The 19,789-nt window shown below is 33.0% G+C and overlaps 2 protein-coding genes across 2 annotated transcripts; both read right to left on the reverse strand.

Annotated features, from left to right (window-relative positions):
- Positions 1-2,944: 2,944 nt before the first annotated feature.
- LOC134684074 (uncharacterized) lies at positions 2,945-6,423 on the reverse strand. Its single transcript, XM_063543362.1, has 2 exons — positions 6,375-6,423; positions 2,945-4,738 (listed from the first exon to the last, which is right to left on the reverse strand). Exon 2 carries the CDS (start codon positions 4,732-4,734, stop codon positions 3,091-3,093), a length of 1,644 nt encoding a protein of 547 aa, XP_063399432.1. The 5' UTR covers positions 4,735-4,738; positions 6,375-6,423; the 3' UTR covers positions 2,945-3,090.
- Positions 6,424-10,830: 4,407 nt separating this feature from the next.
- On the reverse strand, positions 10,831-13,223 carry LOC134683180 (uncharacterized). Its single transcript, XM_063542298.1, has 2 exons — positions 13,036-13,223; positions 10,831-12,436 (listed from the first exon to the last, which is right to left on the reverse strand). The coding sequence occupies exon 2, from the start codon at positions 12,433-12,435 to the stop codon at positions 11,062-11,064; it is 1,374 nt and encodes a 457-aa protein (XP_063398368.1). The 5' UTR covers position 12,436; positions 13,036-13,223; the 3' UTR covers positions 10,831-11,061.
- Positions 13,224-19,789: the final 6,566 nt, after the last annotated feature.

Genomic DNA, 19,789 nt, shown 5'->3' on the forward strand with positions numbered 1-19,789 from the left:
TTAACTCTACTTTCCGCCTTATCGTGTAAATAGATGATGTTCGTTCACTAAATAATTCAAAATTTGGTGACTATGTTGAAAACATTATCCAATTGAACTAGAGATAAAGGAAACTACAGAAACTGTCGGCAACATACCTTGACTTACATCTAGAAATTGACAATGAGGGTCGTTTGAAAACAAAACTTTACGACGAAAGAGATGCTTCAGCTTTCCGACTGTGAACTTTCCATTTTTAAGTAGCAACATTCCAGCAGCACCTGCATACGGGGTATATATCTCCCAATTGATACGATATTCCCGTGCTTGCATTTCCTATCATGATTTCTTGATAGAGGGTTGCTGCTCACAAGCAAGCTATTAAACCAAGAGTTCCAAATGAAGTTGAAATCATCAATTTTACGGACGCCTTCACGAGTTGGTTGACCGTTATGAAATAACCGTTTCACAAATGATATCGAATATGTTCTTGCGTCGTAACTACAATCCCCTTCCCTTTCATGAACGTGACCTACCGAATAAGACTATTAACCGGATTTGTTATCACATAAGCAACACGACGGGTGCCACGTGTAGAGCAGGATCTGCTTACCGTTCCGGAGCACCTGAGATCACCCTTAGTTTTTGATTGGGTTCGTGTTGCTTATTCGTTAGTTTTCTATGTTGTGCCATGTGTACTATTGTTTGTCTGTTTGTCTTTTTTTCATTGTTTAGCCATGGCGTTGTCAGTTTGTTTTCGATTGATAACTGTCCCTCCGGTATCTTTCGTCCCTCTGTAAGGACTTATTGTTTTTCTCAATAGTTAGTAGACCTGTGAAGTTTATCACTAAGATTAAGTTAGGATCTTTAATCAGCCTAATCATCATGAAATCAACCAGAATGCTCTCTTACATTGCACCTTATGTCAATAGCTCTAACTCGAATTATGTTAATAGAAAACTATATATCAAATTGACTGTATTTTGCTCTAAAAACATTCAATATCGAGCGTACCTGTTGCTGACACCCACTTCTCTTTTGATTTTTTATTGAATGGAGTATTGTCTAATCCCGCGGGTGAGGGAGGTCGTTGATCCACATTGAAATTGGAATATGTGGATTTTCCCCACGGCTTGTATGAGTAAAAGTGAATAATGGTTGGCATGGAGTCAAAATGTTCCGGGTAGGCCAAATTGTCCTCCTATGAATTGTAGTTTTGTGTAAACTAGATTTTTTCTTAATTTAGATCAGCGTGTTAGTCTAGTTAAAACTGGTTTTATATACATATTACATTATTGTTTCTTGTCCTAAATATGCATGTTGTCTTCCTTTAAACGATAAAGAACAACCAATCAATATAATATCCCCTATAATGCAGAAACCTCGTTGTTCGAGTGCACCCAATGTTTCATCTACTGTATCGCTAGCTTATCAACACTAAAGTTAAATTCCTCACGTGACATTGTGTTCAATTACATCGTCGCTTTGAATTCTCTCTGTGCACGGTGTTCCCCAACAATATAAACTTACCACCGATATATATCCAATAGTAGTCTAAAACCATCAATTTTATTATTCATTGTCCATTAATTCAAAAATTAATGCATGCATGCGTTTATTATTGCAATTTGTAAACGATCAACTCAAATGCGTGTTTAATCATTGCATTTTCAGTAATTACTTTAAACATAGTAATGCCATCTAATTCCATAAGGCAAGCGTCGATTTTTTGCGACACTAGTCTCGAGGCAGTTTTAGCGGTACTAAAAACATCTTACAAATTCTGAATTGTCAGTAATACGCTTTTAATCAAAAATATTTCATATTTCAACTGTCTAATTCCCCTTATTCCTTCTAAAGATATGAATAGAAGCATAACATTAAACTGCCAAATATCAAACCAATAGTCATCAACAGTGTTGAAAGTGTTGAAAGCAAATGGAATGAGTATCCTTTTGAGGTCCATTTTGGCTTCGACGACACGGACTAATGCAATGACATGGTGGGTATACGTCAACCATATTTCTATTACAGGCACAGATAATAAGAAAGCATTTGGCTATTTATAAATGAATCATTAGAAATTATTTATAGTCTATGCCTACCGTAACTTTCAATTTTTCCTTCAAGAATCACGATTTACCTTTTACAAAATATGTCTTGTAGGTAAGTTTAAAGAAAAGTGTTCAAAACTCATTCAAAATATTACTTTTCATAGTGTTGTGAAATCGTACAGTTTTGCCTAACCGGTTACTCGGATAATCGTTCAACCGATTAACCGGTTAACATGTTGTTTAAGTTGATTTTTGAAGGCTTTAGTAGCCTACAAATATACGTTTTTTATAACACGATGAATTGAAGTTTGTCCTTTAGTATTATAACCCATGTATAAGGCTTGTCTGTGAGGATTCCTAGCAAATGTTTACTTTTCATATTCCAATACACCGTACCTTCTATATTGTGTGTTATGAATTCAGATGTAAAATAAAGAAAACCTTCAAAATCTCGTCGAATTGAAAATGTATGAAACTGATGATTCTTTCATTTTATCTTTATGTCTGAGAAAATACTGTGGAGTGTTTCAATTTAAATTGATTTAGCCTGTTACTCGTATAATCAATTATTCACTAATTACATTCACGATCTTTTGCACACACAAATTTTTAGTTGGCTTTATGTTTAAAGTATGACAAAAGCTTGCAAGATGGAATTTGCGCATTTGGATGTAGCTCTACGCAATATTAGAAAGAAGAAAAATAACGAAGCAAATCGCTTAACTTATAAGAATTTCTGAATTGAAAGTTACTGTTTTAAAAAACATGTATACTAATTATATTTACTTAAGATCTTCCCCGGGCTGATATAGAAAAGTATTTTAAGTTTTAAATGATTTTATGATTTTTTATTAACAAAAAGCAATCAATTTACTAGACAATTGATCTGTCAAATAGATTACCACGACAAAAATGTTTTAGCAGAACAAAATTATTCAATGATTTCAATACACATTTATTTCAAATATATTAAAATTGAACAAACGTCCGATTAACCGGTTACCGTTTTTGGAATTAGATGTTCGGTCCTTCCAATGGTTAACCGTTGACATCACTACTATTTCGTCTTGAATACTGATATTGTTCTACCGTTAATATTTGCAATGTAAACTTTTGATAGTTTCTCATTGTAAAAAAATGCAAGAGGTGTGAACAAACTATCTGGTGATAAAATGTCGACTAAGGTTCCAGAAGATGTGAGAATATGAATGTTTTGTGAATCCCGTCCAAGAACGAGTAAATTGTCAGCATCATCAATTTGAATACCTCGTGCATCTCGAAGATCGGGAGAAGTATAAGAGAAAACAGGCTCTCCAGCTGACGTAATGCATTGGACTTCATTGCTGGTTGAATAACAGATGTTTCCATTTGAGCAAACGGAAATGTAATAAGCGAAATCATCTACGTTTTTCAATTGTATTGTTCTAACAAAATTTCCACGTAAGTCTAGAACATTTATTTTCCCTCCAGATCCGATATATATGTTCTCTTTTGTTGCAGCAACACCATAACGTTCACCTTGTTTCACTTCAACCTGCTTTAATATTTTATGTCTATCTATATCGATCAACTGTATGTACTGATCATATCCACTAGACATAACAGCAGTTGTTTTTCCTGGTATTGCTGCTATATCCCACGGTTGGTATTTAGAGTTGATATATGATTGGTAGGTATCGTTTTCATCACAAAAATAAACCTTGTGAGTTTTAACATCACAGAACATCAATATTTCATCATCTGATATTGTGATGCCAGTTACTCCATTCAACTCTTCTCCTTTCATGTCAATGTCATAGAGATAGGTAAGCGATTTAATGTTTTGCTTCAGAACGACTGGAACCTGTGACTGCCTCTGCTTGTAAGGGACAGTTGAAACTGAACTAGGGGTTTCCTTCAATTCTATTGAACCGATATCCGTTAAATATTCTTTCGAATGTTTTTCTATAAACTTTAGGCTGGTGTCTACAAACGATTCTGTCAGCTGTTTCACTTTGTTTTCAATGTCATCTAAGATTGGTTTAGACGAATGAATTGAAACAAATGCTTGTTTCTCAGAACAATGATCTCTTACAAATTCTAAGGCTTCCTTTTGGGCTTTTGTTAATTTTACCAATTCACCTATATCTTTCTCATGACGTTTAATAACAGTCATATCTTTGTTGTTCAATTCGGTTAGTTGTTTCAGAAGCGACTTTTCTAAAGATTCCAAGTGTTTGATGAAATTTTCTTTTGCTTTCGCTATTTCTTTCCGAATTTTAGTTTCTCCTAGTTCTAATCGACTACTATTTTCTTTCCGATTTTTTTTCATTTTTTCTAATGTTTCTAAAATAAAGTGCAATTGTTCTTCAAAATCCAGGAATGCCTGTGACTTTTTAAAACGTTTTGATGCAATATCGATTGATGATATGTTTTTGCAAGCTCGATGATCTTTTGGCAAACATTCCTTACAGCAAATAACATCATGATCAACACAAAAATAATCAAAAAGCAAATGTTGATGCTTTGAACAATTATAGGATAGATCAATTTTGTTTGGTATTTTACCTATTTCAACCAAATGGTGACTTCGAGACATTTTTTGAACTTTGTGAGCTTCTGTACATTCAGAACACAGTGCTTCTTCACATTCGGTACACCATTGAAAGGCTGATGGAGTCTTTCCACGTGCAGTGCAGGGTTCGCAATATTGGGCTGCCATATTTCTATAATAAAAATAATTTTAAAAATGTGCTATTGTGAATATCAAATTCTTAAAGGATTTATCTTATAAAAAAATAGCGTGTCATCTTCATATAAATGACCATGATATGGTTATTTTTTTCAACTGAATTCCAAAGAACAATGAAGAAGTGGATACAAAATTTTACACACAAAGATTTTCTTTGTTCATATGGAACTTTCCTGCTCTATTGAATGTGTCAATAGTGATTTTGAGACGATATGGCCAAATTGCCTTTAATGTGCTTTAATGATGCAATTGAATCACCGTGGTTGAGTTAAGACGAATTCAGCTGTCTAAAAGAACAGAGTGTTCAAATTTGTTAAAGTTTCATAATACTTGGCGGTATTTTATAGGACACGAACTTGTTCAACCACAGTTTGTCTGTGAAATAGATATGATATAATTGTTTGGATAACAAATATAGTTTCATTAAATGACAAATATTGATTATATGTTTCAATTGATTTATTTGTTTTCCGTTGATGTTTGAATATAAAAGAGTTCATTGTTTTCTCTTTTGATAGCTTTCACATTTAAATGGCTGTTTTATTTGACAGTTTATCTATTACTATACGATACGTGCTTTTCATTGTTGAAGGCTGTATGATGACCATAAGTTGATGACATCTTTGTTCCATGCCAACTTGTAAATTGTTGTTTCAAAATGAATCAAGCAAAATCGGCTTATTTTTTATATAAACGCCGACAATTCACAAAACGAGCGACAAGGAAAAGGAAATAAGCCGCTCACACCAATAACGGGATTGGTTAATGGGAGTACAAATAAATTTTAAAAAATATGATATACATGTATGTGTCATTTAAACAACTCTTAATGCAAGTCAAACGGTTTTTTTTAGTTTTCAAATTTAAGTACTGTCTTCATCACGGTGCCTTGGCACACACCGAATAGTGGCACAAGGTCATGCGTTTCATAGGTGTTTTAAACATCTTCACACTTCATCCACGGACTGGTATTGATTGATAGTTTAGTCCGGGAGAACGTAGTTTATTTATAGTGTATTGGCTTTGTTGTTCTGTGCCTATTGTTTATATTCTATTTGGTTTTGTGCCTCAAACATATTTTTTAAGATGAGTCAGTGGCAACTAATTTTTATAGTTTGTTCTTGTGTTGTGCTGTTACACCACTGTCTCATCTTGGGAGAGGGTAGAGTGCTAACAGAAATGTTTCATTCCGCCAAAATATGTTTATGCCTGTACCGGTAGTTCAGTGATTGTCGTACATGTAGGTTTATGTCATTCATTTGTGTTTTCTGTATTTTTTTATTTATAAATCAGGCCGCGAGCTTTTATTGTTTAAATTGTTTAATACTTGTAATTGCGGTGCCTTTCAAAGACGACGATAAGATATTGGATTTCCTCATAGTTGACGACAGTACGGCTTCCTATAATTGCTTACACTTACTTTATTTGAACTTTCATGGGTATTTTGAGAAATAGGCGCATTCGTCATTCGTACCAAAATATGCTTCGATAAACGCTTTTGCAATCAATAAATTTACAAAAATAAGCATTCAAATCATAAGTGTGTGCATCATTGTCAATTTTTAAGACTCAATTTGAAGAATATTGAATTAACGAGAAGAAGTAAATACCTTCAACAAAATGGCTACCAGGAAGCTTTACACCTGTGTTGTCAAGGTGCGATCGATATACAAATGTATGTACTAGTATAGTGTAGTATTTAAAGGTACACTAGTATTATAATTTGAAATGTCCCTTACGAAGAATTATGAACTTAATAAAGTAAACATAGCTTCATTACTATCAATATGTTTATCTCTTTTATTGAACACAGACACTGTAAACTCGGTAATCACATAATCACCATTTTTTTGCCAATATAATCACATAATCATTAAATATTTGCTTATCTTTAGTAATCAAATAATCATAAACTAAAAATACAATCCTAGGTAATCAAATAATCATGAAATATTTGGCTTAATAATCAAATAATCATTAAAAAACGGCCAAGTAATCACATAATCAAAAACCCCATGAGGGCCCTCAGAGATCTTAGTCCCCTTTATGTTAACTGTTTTATGGTCCCTGATTTGTTCATTTTGTTTCTGATCAAATGGCTTAACAATACCAGTGTTAGTTATAATATCTCACGCATTATTCCTTTAAGTTTAATGAATACAATTGACCATCTTTGTTATCATAAACAGCTGTTATATTCCGTGTTAATTAATATGATTTTACATCAAAACACATCATAACTATTACAACCTTCATATTTTGACCTGCTATACAGATTTGATTATCATAGAGGTACTCGGTATCTAACTTTCATATTTGGTTTATTTTTTATCGATCTGATGTTTAAGTAACAAAGAGAATTGGACAACAATCCTAGCAATAAAACTCATATAACTTTTACCAATATAGATCTGAGTTATTCCGCTTTGTTTGACGAATAACATCAAATGTTTAAAGGTAAAGACACAATATGCATTAATATACTTAATAAAGACGACTTTTCAGTGGCGGGTCCAGGGAGGAGGGATTTCAGACGATCAATGAATTTTAATGAGGACATATAAGGTGGACCCCCTTCCCGTTATCATGGGTTTAGACCCCCCCCCCCCAACCGTTTTTAAATGGCTGGTTCCGCCTATGCTTTTGTATGTTTTAGTGAATCTTTTCCTGCGCGTTGCCTTGGATAAATTGTGCATGATTTGTATCAGATGCAGATTAGTCGGTTTGTAATCAAATGATTAGATGATAGACGAAATTTGAATTTATAATACAGATGATTTTTGTACAACGATTTTGTGGTTCTGGTCTGGTCTTAAAAAAATGAACATGATTTATAAGATGCAGGTGTATAACTATATGAACATTAGTATTTCTTGTCAATAATGAATTTGCACAATGAATATTCTTATATTTAATTAATATCACTTTAAACAACTAAAACAGGGGCAAAATGGGAAATCACACAATTTTTACAATTCTCGAATCTGTAATCTGCCTGAACATATCTTTACAAACGAAACCGGCTGCAAGAATATGATAATTATAATATCTATCCTGAAAAATGCATCTGTGGCGAGTACAGGAGTAGAAAACTCTAAATACAAAATTCATCTGCATCGGCAAAAACATTCTATTGTATATTACCCACGTATACCGAATTTGTAATGTTTTCTTTCGTTTTAGTTATTTCTGGCATAGTAAATGATTACCAATTTTAAAATTGGTCAAGAAATAAAAAATAAGAACAAAATGAACAAAAAATAAAGAATACAGAACAATTGGGTGTTTTAATATACAGAATAGAGTATAAGAGGAGAAATGATATACAGAATAGAGTATGAGAGGAGAAATGATATACAGAGTAGAGTATAAGAGGAGAAATTATATACAGAATAGAGTATAAGAGGAGAAATAATATACAGAATAGAGAAAATAACCGTATCAATATAAAAATAAGAAATGAAGCCCTATCCTGTCTTTCCAGACACTTAAATATAACGCATCCGAAACTTATGTCGCAGGTTTGAACTTCTCTTTTAAGGTAATCATTCTTTATTTCTGTTATAGTTACTTTTCATGTATTAATTTCTGGTGATATATCCATATACCAAACATCAAAATCAATTGATTCGTACTTGAAGGAAAAAAGTGTGGAACACTTTTTTTTTTATTGTGATTTTTTTTCTTATTCCAAGAGCCATATATGATCAGCAAAGTCCGTCTACCGGAACGAAACCCGTACTCCATTTGTGACTTCTTGTGACCTGACTATAAACCAAATAGCTCTTATTTGCAGAAAAAAGTTTGGCAAACTGATGTTATCGAGCAAGAGTTTGTTTCAAATGACCACAACTTTATTCGACACAAATCGCTCAACCCTCAAACTTAATCTGTAACTTTCTACGATCTGACTTTATTTTCCAAATATTAAACCAATGGATAGAAGCATTACATGAAAAAGTGCGGCAAACTTACCGAACAAACAGAGTGCATAACTATATATAGTCCCCTTTATGGGCGAAGGGAAATTCATAAAATGGGATGTCAGCTTTACATGAATGAGACAGCACCCTAGCAACACGAATTACCGAATGACAAACGCATCCGTAATGAGGTTGCAACTTTAAAAAAAAAATGGAATAATATTATCTGGTACATTTAAGTAAGAGTGAGTGATTTTAGTTTGTGCTGTTACACCACTGTCAATGTTAAAAAAAAAGGTATGGCGCCATATAACTAGTTAAACACGCATTCTGTGTGTGCCTGTCAAAAGCCAGAAGCCTATAATTCAGTGTTTGTCGTTTATTGTTGTGTTATATATTTGTTTTTCGTTCATTATTATTTTGCATAAATAAGACCGTTAGTTTTCTCCTTTTCGTTGTTTTACATTTGTAATTTTGACCTTTTATAGCTGGCTATGCATGGGATATGGGTTTTTAAACATATTTGTTTTTCGTTCATTTTTTTACATGAATAAGACCGTTAGTTTTCTTGCTTGAATTGTTTTACATTGTCTTTTCGGGGCCTTTATAGCTGACTATATGCGGTATGGGCTTTGCTCGTTGTTGAAGGCCGTAAAGTAACCTATAATTGTTAATGTTTGTGTCATTTTGGTCTTTTGTGGATTGTTGTCTCATTGGCAATCATACCACATCTTCTTTTTTATATTTACTCATTGTTGGAAGCCCATACGGTGACCTACATGCAGTTGTTAATGTCTGTGTCATTTGGTCTTTTTTGAGAGTTGTCTCATTATCAATCATACCTTATATTTCTTATTTTTATACGTAATGATATATCCACTAGAAGAATAGTCGAACATTAGCACTGTCTAACAAAATTATAAGTTGACCTTAGATGGCTTACTATTGGTCTCTTTGTGTCCGTTAATTTTTGTGCTCTCCAATATTTCAATTGTTTGATTTCCCAAATTTTCTGACTATATAGTTTACCCCAATGATTGAGGAGACACGAGTTATGCACTTTCTCTAAGGTTTTTAAACAGGTATTGATGTAAGTTTTCGATGAAAAAGAGGCAAAAATTCTACAACAATATAAATCACCGTAAACAAAGATATTGTGTCATGTGACCAAAATTATACCGTTTTATTAGCAAAAGTAAATCATTCTCGCTTCAAGTTTTTATAAAGATAAGACCGTTGGTTTTCTCGTTTCATCAGTTTTACACTTGTAATTGTTGGGACCCTTTATAGCTTGCTGGTCGGTGTGAGCCAAGGCTCCGTGTTGAAGGCCGTACCTTGAACTATAATGGTTTACTTGTATAAATTGTTTATTGGATGGAGAGTTGTCTCATTGGCACTCATACCACATCTTCCTATATCTACATAATTGTTAATTTCTATGTTATTTGGTCTCTGATAAAGAGTGTCTCATTGGCAATCAAATCATATCTTATGTGTGTACCCAGAACACTGAAAACTATGGGAAAATACATAGCTTTCTTGTTAAAATGTATTATAACGATAGACTTTAACCACGTAGTTTTGCTGAATAGTCCAGGCTTGCATGATATATAAATTTGCTTGTGAAGTGAAACAGCCGATCTTCCGAGGCACATGAGTTAATCTTTAGTTATCTGACAGGTCCCTGGCGGTCAACTTTTAGTGTTTTGCGGAAAGTGCTTTTCTTTTATTTTCAATACTGTGAATTACCAAATTAATGGACCAGAAGTAAATTCCTTTAGTGGTCTCTTGTCTCTTTTTGCTGAAGTGCTAAACTCAATAGAATAAAAAACAATTTAACATCAAAATCAACCAGTAAAGGAGTATTATCGATGCAGTGGTATGATATTTCCCTGTTATCCCGGGACAGTTTGTTATAACTAATAGGTTTTTTTCCTGTAATGATAATTATTGTACATCCTTTTGTTATTTTACTGGCAGGGTCTGAAAAGGGATCGAAAGGAGAAGAGTGTTGAAATATTCATGGATGTGTTTATCTTTACAATTCTTGTCTTGGCATATTTTATACACTGGTCTACTGTTGAAGGTGGTATACCCAAATACTTGATGTCTCCTTATTTTTTGTGCATTAACAAGCTGAGAATTGTCAAATTTGATACATAGTTTTTATTTTCAAAACATTATGAATTTACAATCATGAATGATGATTTCAATGAAAAGGCAGAATTTAAGAGTATTTCGGTACATTCATAAATTTTGGTAAAATTTAACCCGTTTATATCCATATTACAATACTTAAAACAGTATTTGATTTATATTTTTTCACATGAACTTACATATGTACAAAATTTACAACACACTTGAATAAAAAAAATTACATTATCAATCGTTCTTCGAATTCGAAGTCCTTGCTTAACACAAGTTCAAGATTTCTTGATGCTCGTTTCAGTTTGTTTTTCTGGTCTTGTCTTTGGCGACGGATTTGCCATGATTTAAGGTGTACGCTGTTTATTCGACACACTTCCATCGATGAAACGGATTTTTCTTTAAATGTTTCTTCAATTCCTGAAAACCGAACTTCTCTTTCAACGAAAGAGCCAACCCTGGTTAAGTCTCCTTCACTTTTACTTCCCGCTAAAATCGGCGCTAAAATCTTAAAGTCGCACGAGCTATAACACGAGTCGCAGTCCTTTCCTCGCCTTCTATTCACATTTCTGTGTCGTCTACGCATTATCTGAAAAGAATTTTCTTGGATGCTCGAAGTTCTGAAGAGATTGTTCATTGACGGAGAGCCACATTCAAATGATTCGTCACTGAATACCTCACATTTATCGTCACTGTGACGAAGACTGTCTAAAATGTCATCACATGATCTGCTTTGAAATTTGGAGTGTGCTTGTATTGGACGAACCTCGCTGTCTTCCGAAAGGAGTGAGATTCCGGAATCTCTATAAACAGACTTCCTAAAGTTATTATCCTTTTGTCCACTTCCACACACAAGTGACATCCACGATTTTCTATTTTCCTCTTTTTTATTTTGTTTTGGAGATGATTTGTCAGGTTTCATTGAAACGGCTTGATTGTTTTCGAAATCTAAATTTTTTTGACTCCCGCACATCAAAGACATCCATGACAGTCGTTTGTTTTGTGAAGAAATCGGAGATTCTGTTATGTTTTCTATCGGAGATTCTGTTATGTTTTCTATCGGAGATTCTGTTATGTTTTCAATCGGCGATTCGGTTATGATTTCAATCGGCGATTCGGTTATGATTTCAATCGGCGATTCGGCAATGATTTTAATATCATCTAACTCATTTTTACTCGGTATTGCCGGTTTTGTTTTGTCGTTTTCTTCTTTAACTTGTTCTTGTTGAATATTCTTTGTACTTTTGTCATTATCTTCCTGTTTATTTGACAATTTCTCTAGCATAGGGGCTTCTTCCTTTGGATCATCAAAGTCAAAATTATTCCTTCCACACATAAATGACATCCAAGATTTTCGATTTTCCGATTTCCGTGATTTTTCAGCTTTGCGAGATTTTAAGGGAATTTCCGGAAGATTGGAAGGAATTTCGTACGTGAAATCAACATCAAAAGAATGATAAGAGGAATCTAGACCTTCGATGTTTCTGATTATATCTGTTACATCCAAGATGCTGCGTGGTCTGCTCTTTTTCTGTGTTTTTCTTTTTGACGTTCTCCATTTCGAAACTTTTAGAAATGTAGTTAAGGATTCTCCGATAGTCATCCTGAAGACAAAATAACATGAATATTAATCAAATTAATAAGAACAAATTGATATCATAATTTAACAACATCTAATTCTTGAATGAGCGGAAGTTAAATTGTGCACAGAAACATGAATGCGAGCGTAGCGAAAACATTTGATACAAGTATATGTACTAATTTATGCTATATCAATACATGTACATGTACATAGTTATAATTGTGATAATGATTAATTTACTTTATGTTCATGTATCACTCTCATTTTGTTTTAGTTTTTGGTCCCTCGGTTTTTTTAAGCTGCATAAACAAAATCTCATGGGTTGTCCATGTATAGTCTTATTTAGATTATTCTTTAAAATACTAACAAATTAGAAATTCATATTTAATAGTAATGCTTTAAATCAAACTAATACTTAAAAACAAAATCAAAAATTAAAAACAAATTTTTTATCGAGGAAGAATATTTTAAAATTAAAAAAAGTTAAAACATTTCAATTTTCGTTTAAAAGTTAGAAATGTATCTGATTCTTTCACCTGAAATAAAATAACATATTTTAAAATTAAATAAACTAAAATTGTAATGTTCGTTTTAAAAATTATAATTTGTAGAACTTCTTACCTGAAATGATATAAAATAAACCCTGTTTACAACCGTCCGTAGTAAATTGATGTTACGGTGTCAACTTCTTGAACCAGAATAAACTATATGAATGAACTTCAAAGGTTTATATATTTAGTGGTCGGGATTTCCCGCTTAAATCTCAATTTTCTCGATGTAAATATTTTCTCTCGTTTGTTATGATAATACGATAGTTTATTTATGGCTATCCATCGCGTATACCCATTGACCCTAGTTCTGTTGTCACACGACCCCCTTGAGTCATCTGGATAATTAGGTTATTGTACGGGGTAGCCGTATTGTGGTCAGTGGAGTACTTGAGTTTAAGCAAATACTTACATAACCAAAATCTTTGATTAGATTCATTTTGACGTATTTTGGAAGTTTCAATGACCTGTATTTATTTACATTGCTATGGACTACTGGTAATTTTAAACCATGTTAGGAGACGCCCCATTTTTACCCCAGGGATGGTTGCTGATGTAAGACGTAAGTGTATGCATCTACCCGTGAAATTATACAAGTACTGATTGATTTACATCTGCCTGTCCTTTCACTTTCTGTGTATAAAAAAGTATGTATAAACATCTTCCATTTATCCGTAGATTTTTACGATTTTCCGAAAAAGAAAAGGAAGATTTTTTAATTGTATATAAATAGTAATATTTTATCAGTGATTCACTGGCAATATCATATCACCAAAAGATAAAATTACTTTTTTAAATCAAATAACATTTCGACCTTGATATGTGCACGTGTCAAATCTGAACGCAATTTAAATGTATTGTTATCGAATTTTAAATAATGAAATAAACACCTGAAAGGGGCGTCATTTCCTAAATTTAACAAATTCAAAGAGTTAATTGAATCGGATAACAATTCGGTATGTAGAGCAGAAGATAATCGATGGTATTTCCTGATGAATTCCAATGCCTTTACTTTACATGTACTGACATTCGCACTTAAGTATAATACCAATTTTACGCAAAGGTCCATACAAAATATACGTTTTGTTTTTTACCTTATTTAAAAAAAAATCATTGCAAATTTTATTTTCAATTTATTTTCATTTTTTTTTAAATTTTAAAATGACAAGATGCAAATATAGCGACGAAAACAAAAGGTTGGTATATTTATTGTTTAACCTTATAAGAACGATAGTGGAAAACGGTTTTAGAAGGAAGACCCCCCCCCCCCCCCCCCCCCTCGGTAGTATCGTTCTGCCATACTCGCTTGGATTCCCGGGTGGGTTGGTGGTTTGGGAAGTCGTGGATTCAATCCACAGAAGGGTTAAATAGAAGACTTGAATTTTTGCATATGTTGCTTCAGCTTCTGCTAGAATAAGCAGAAATGAGGGCAAAAGGCAGACTGATCAGCTCGGAGTCTGATTAGTGACATTAGTGAATGTGCATAGGAATAGTGGGACATATCTTTCTTGTTTTAAAACTAGCTCATAAAAATCCAGCCGATCATGAACATTTTGGTATAGTACAAAACTAATATCTCATATAAAATTATCATAATATTTCCATGATTTTGTCCTGAAATTCGTGTTTTATTTGCACGCTAGAGACTAAACACCAATTCGTCAATCCGCCTATCCCATATTCAACACAGTCACCCACAATTTAATACCACAATTTGATATTTGGTATCTTGCATATTAACAATGATATTTTATCTGTGTTGAATAAGCTTATAATATGATAAAGTAGAATGGAAGTAAAGCTGTTTTTTGCCCCAAAAAATAAAGAATAAAACATTTTCAAAATATAGCGATAAACAAGTTTTCAAAAAATAATAATTTAGATTATGAGATGATCACGGGTGTCATTCGGTTTATCGAGATAAATGATCATGAAAGAATATCTAACGGCGATCAAGTATTGATGATGTATAATATCATTTACGGTTTCGCGAAAATAAGAAAAAATAACTAATGCATGGTGTCTTTGCATTTTACTATACAGGGTAACATCAAGTCATTCAAGAACTAATTAACATTTTCGATCGATAGATTGTTGCTTGCTTAACGTCCAATGGCAAATATGTATTCATATTCAGGATTAGAATAGATTACTTAATAGGATCTAATAGTACTGTAGTAAGTTTCTGCAAAAGTGATTAAGTTGAGAAAACATGGACTGCCACTAAAAATTATTGTATAAAGGGCAAAATAAATTGCCGTGTAAAAATTGATCTTAAACCCATCCTCGAGTTTCTGCCACAGTTCTATAATGAGCACATAGCGTGGCGCGGCGCCTTCCCTACACGTGATAAGATTTAGCGTCACCATTCAGACAGGACGCTGCTACATATTAAATTATATACTAGTATGCAATACAACCAGTCAGACGCCCTTATTTTGCAATGGTTTTACGGCCGTTTGTTAGATGTCTATGGAGTTCATATTTCTATAAATCCAGTGAACTGTTGGAGTTCGACATTTTAAATTTATTTTTCACTCGTAAAACTTTCGTTAATTATTGAGTCGATTAGAGTCGATTTATTTGGTTTATATTATAATGTGTTTTGATCGAAATAGTATAAATCGTTATTACTCCAAGTCAAGTGTTAGCTTGCATCTCTAAAATTTCCTTATAAATACACATACTATAATCAATCAAAATTTAAAGCAATTCAGGACCCCAATCCCCTATGATAGAATAAGCCGGGTTAAAGAAGGTAGTATTACATGAAGCCCGATCGAGTGCAAAACGTAAGTGTAGAAAATGAAAAAAGAAACGACGCAGTTTCAGGTGCGATCATCAAACAATAGTGAATCACAAACCAAGATAACAAAAACTAAAACTTTAAAACACTTTTTAATGAAATTATTCAGTCTGTTCATATAATTTTGACAATGAAACATCATATGATCACCAACACGTTTTAATCCACAGCTGCAATTAATGTGACCTCGACCCCTCCCTTCACAAAATTTGACCATAAATATTTATTAAAGTATCGTAATAAAGCAATTTTGCGCTGGCCGATGCGCATCAAACACAAAATGATTCCATTAATGGCGGGAGATCAACATTTGTCGTCACGTGCGGTTTACTAATGATAATAATTCACCTTTTCACAGACATTTGACAAATTTATCTATTTATTGTGGTTATTAAAATCATAAGATCAAAGTTCGATTACCACATCAGGAGTTTAAACTTGTTTCCAATCGTTGTACCTGAATACCTACTTATATACTTATTGGTAGACAGGTGAAAATTTCAAGTATTATATAGTTCTGATTGAATCTAATCGTATGAGACATTTCTATTATACACATATTAAATGTAAGAATGCATTTGATGTCCAATAATTCCTTAAACAAATGTTAATAATGATATATGTTACAAACAGCGATTTAATCCGACCCGTGTCTATGCATTTGTAAGAAGCCGTAGAAAGAAGGATCAAAGTTGCCTTTTGTTCAAGTTAATGGTACTTTTTTAAGGTTTGTGTTGTACTAGTAAATTGAAGATAAGCACTAAATACGAGTATCCAGTATGCCGACATGATTGGTTAAACATGTTACTGGCAAACGATATAATGTTTTTAATTACAGAAGTGCGTTTTGTCAGTCCACCCTGAGAGTCCACTAGAACAATTCGTTTAGAAGTTATAGAATTCTAAATGTCGTAGATCGTACTGCCTTCATATCTTCGTCATTCGATCTCTGGTGGATAGTTATTAGAATTCATACGGCATCTTCGATGTTTTTATAAAAGGGGAACTGTACGTGGGGTTAAAAGATGCAAAGCTTCGTGCTCATCTTGTTCCTTAAAACAGATATGCAAACTTTCTTCAAGACATTGACGTTAGCTAAAAAGAATAAAAGACATGTATTCCTATAAGGAATAATCAATAATTCGCTTTCAGACAGAGCAAGTGTTAAACAATCAAATTTGCGTATATCTTTTGTTTATTTGCTCAAATCGGTTATTTCAAATTATAAACCAAGTGACCACAAACATGACCTTAATGACCATGACATTTAGACTATCAATGGGTATAGATTTCACTACGACGAGCACGTATACTATGCTATAAATTATAAGATAGTTACTTACGCTGAAAGTCGCAATCGAAACAGTTTATCGAGTACAAATGGTCATTTGTGGTTTTTCTAGAGTTGCTGTGCTCATGTTCTCTTTATATGTCTTTTACTTTAATTTGTAGGACCCACTGAGACGCCTACGTATGATAATGGTTTGAATGTTGACCTAACAGTTGATGGTTAGAAGGGTGTGTATGTGGTTGTTTTACGGGCGACGTTTATAGCAATCTTCATACATCTTTAAACCTAATGAATAACTTATAACCTTTTAAAAGGGAAAAAGGAAAATACTATTAATGCAGTGATGAAAAAAAGAAAACCATGAGGATCGACCTTTTCAGTAGACATATTTAAAGCAGATGAGAAAACAAAATTATAACTTTAAAATCCATGCTTTAATCTGAAAGATCTCCTGAATCAAAGTCAATAGACAAGTAACACACAACATGTCCATAACACGAGCAGTTTAAAAATTATTTGTACAGTTAAAAAAAATCGAGAGAGAAATTCATTTACGCAACTTTTGTGAGAAGAAAAATTTCAAACTCCTTGGATTGATTCATATATAGAGGTGGGTCACTTTTCTCATGATCGACATTGTGCAGAAAACTTCAAACTTAACATACATCTTCACCTTAAAATCCTCACATACACCAAATATGCCTTATATATATAGTTTTATAATATAGTTTATCTATTGCACATAATATCTAAGAAACGCACTTTACCAGGACAATTTAACATTGATCAATGAAAAATGGAAATGAGGTCAAGGTCAGAAGAACCTTGCCAGGAAGACATGTTCACTTACAATTATGTTTGAAATAATGTTGACCTATTGCATATAGTACCTAAGAAACAAACTTAACCAGGAAAACTTAAGATTGACCAATGGATTACAGTCATTCCAAACCCCAGAATATAATTGACCTTTTGCTTTTGTATTAGAAAAACAGAAGAAAAAATAACTCAACGTTGAGCAATGAACCGTAAAAATTAGATCAAGGTCAATGTAAAATATAAGATGCCAGACTGACATGCACATTTGTAAAACAAATTTATAAACCAAATACAGTCGACCTATTGCATACAGTATTAGAAAAACTGACCAAACACACAAAAACTTAAATTCTTGAAAACGAGCCCAAGGTCACATAATAACTGCCAGATAGTGTATGTAAACCTTACAATCATTAAATACACTAAATAGTGTAGATGTTGCGCTTATAGTATCTGAAATATGGACTTGAAAACAAAAACTTAACCTTGTTCACTTATCCATGACTTGAGGTCGAGGTCAAGTGAAAACTGTTCATGTCTGGCGGGCATAATGACCTTACAAGATATAAGGAATCTATAAACAATTGCAAAACATGAAAGATCCAGGTCTTCTACCATCCAGAATATTTTAAAAGAAGTTTGTTAACGCCGTCCCCGACGCCGCCACCACAGCCTGATCACTGTCCATATGTCGAGATTGCTTCTAAAGATTTCGCAGGTTGGACAAAAACGACATATGGTCTAGATATCCAAATGGTGATGTTTATGTACACGTAAAACCGGTTTATCGCAGAAACATTTTTTGCCTGTACCAAGGAAGATTATCTGCATGATATTGTATGGTTCGTTATTCCTGGTCTTTGTACGTTTTTTATGTAGGAGTCGGGTTGATCATCATCTTGTTTTTGTCCTTATTATCCTTTTTATGTATTCTTACAATATAATTGAGACTGTTTTCTTTTCCTTATGGAAACCACAAAAGGCAATAAGACCGAAAAAAGACAAAAAAGTAAAAAGGGAGGTGGACAATGCAATCTTGGTGAATGAATTTCTCGATGCGTTGAAGACCCATTTGGCGTCCCTCGGCTGTTATCTGCTCTTTGGTCGGGTTGTTGTCTCTGACATATTCACCAATTCCATTCTCAATTTTATATTAAACAAGAAAATCCATTTTTGAATGATTTAGGAGAAACTACAGGTACAAAGTATGGACGGTATAGATTGTTAAAGTTCAGCTTTATAGTTATATAGTAACTTTATAATCAGTACAATTGTACTTTTACATTTTTTATATACATTCATGAAATATGATAACAGTAAAGGAAACATGACGAAAACGTAATTTAAGATATTTTCAAAAAAAAATAAAATTTTCTGAAAAAGGTTTCAACGGGAAGGGTTTCTTCAACGGTAATGTGTATGATGGGTAAAACACTAAACGTTGTTGTTTTTATTCACAAAAACGATCATGTATGATGTTTTGTTTCATGTCTATATTTGGTATATTTATACATGTACATCTGTGTAAACATATCCAATTCTGTATATTATTATGACTGATCTTTATCACCAGACAGCAACATAACCGATAAATTATAGATATGATGTACTTTTATATCTATTTATACCCCTTTGCAATATGGAATTATTTAGATTAAAGTGGAAAAAGATGATTTCTGAAAGAATATGTGTCAAATATTTGTGATATCATATTTATTGTTATACTGTATCTGCATATACTAGTTCATAAAGAATTTGATAAATGTAATGACGCAAACGCTAATTCTAAAGTGAACTTGAATTGAATTTTTGAAATTCTCATATGCTCGATCCAAGATAATAAAGACGACACTTTGAAACTGCCATCGGAACCCTATGTTTTTATTCCACTGTTTCACATAAAGATAATCA

Source organism: Mytilus trossulus, chromosome 9 (genome assembly GCF_036588685.1).
Source record: "Mytilus trossulus isolate FHL-02 chromosome 9, PNRI_Mtr1.1.1.hap1, whole genome shotgun sequence".
Classification (NCBI taxonomy): Eukaryota; Metazoa; Mollusca; class Bivalvia; order Mytilida; family Mytilidae; genus Mytilus; species Mytilus trossulus.

Excerpts from the sequence above, each read along its gene's own strand:
- LOC134684074 (XM_063543362.1), bottom strand. The coding sequence starts at position 4,734 with ATGGCAGCCCAATATTGCGAACCCTGCACTGCACGTGGAAAGACTCCA.
- LOC134683180 (XM_063542298.1), bottom strand. The coding sequence starts at position 12,435 with ATGACTATCGGAGAATCCTTAACTACATTTCTAAAAGTTTCGAAATGG.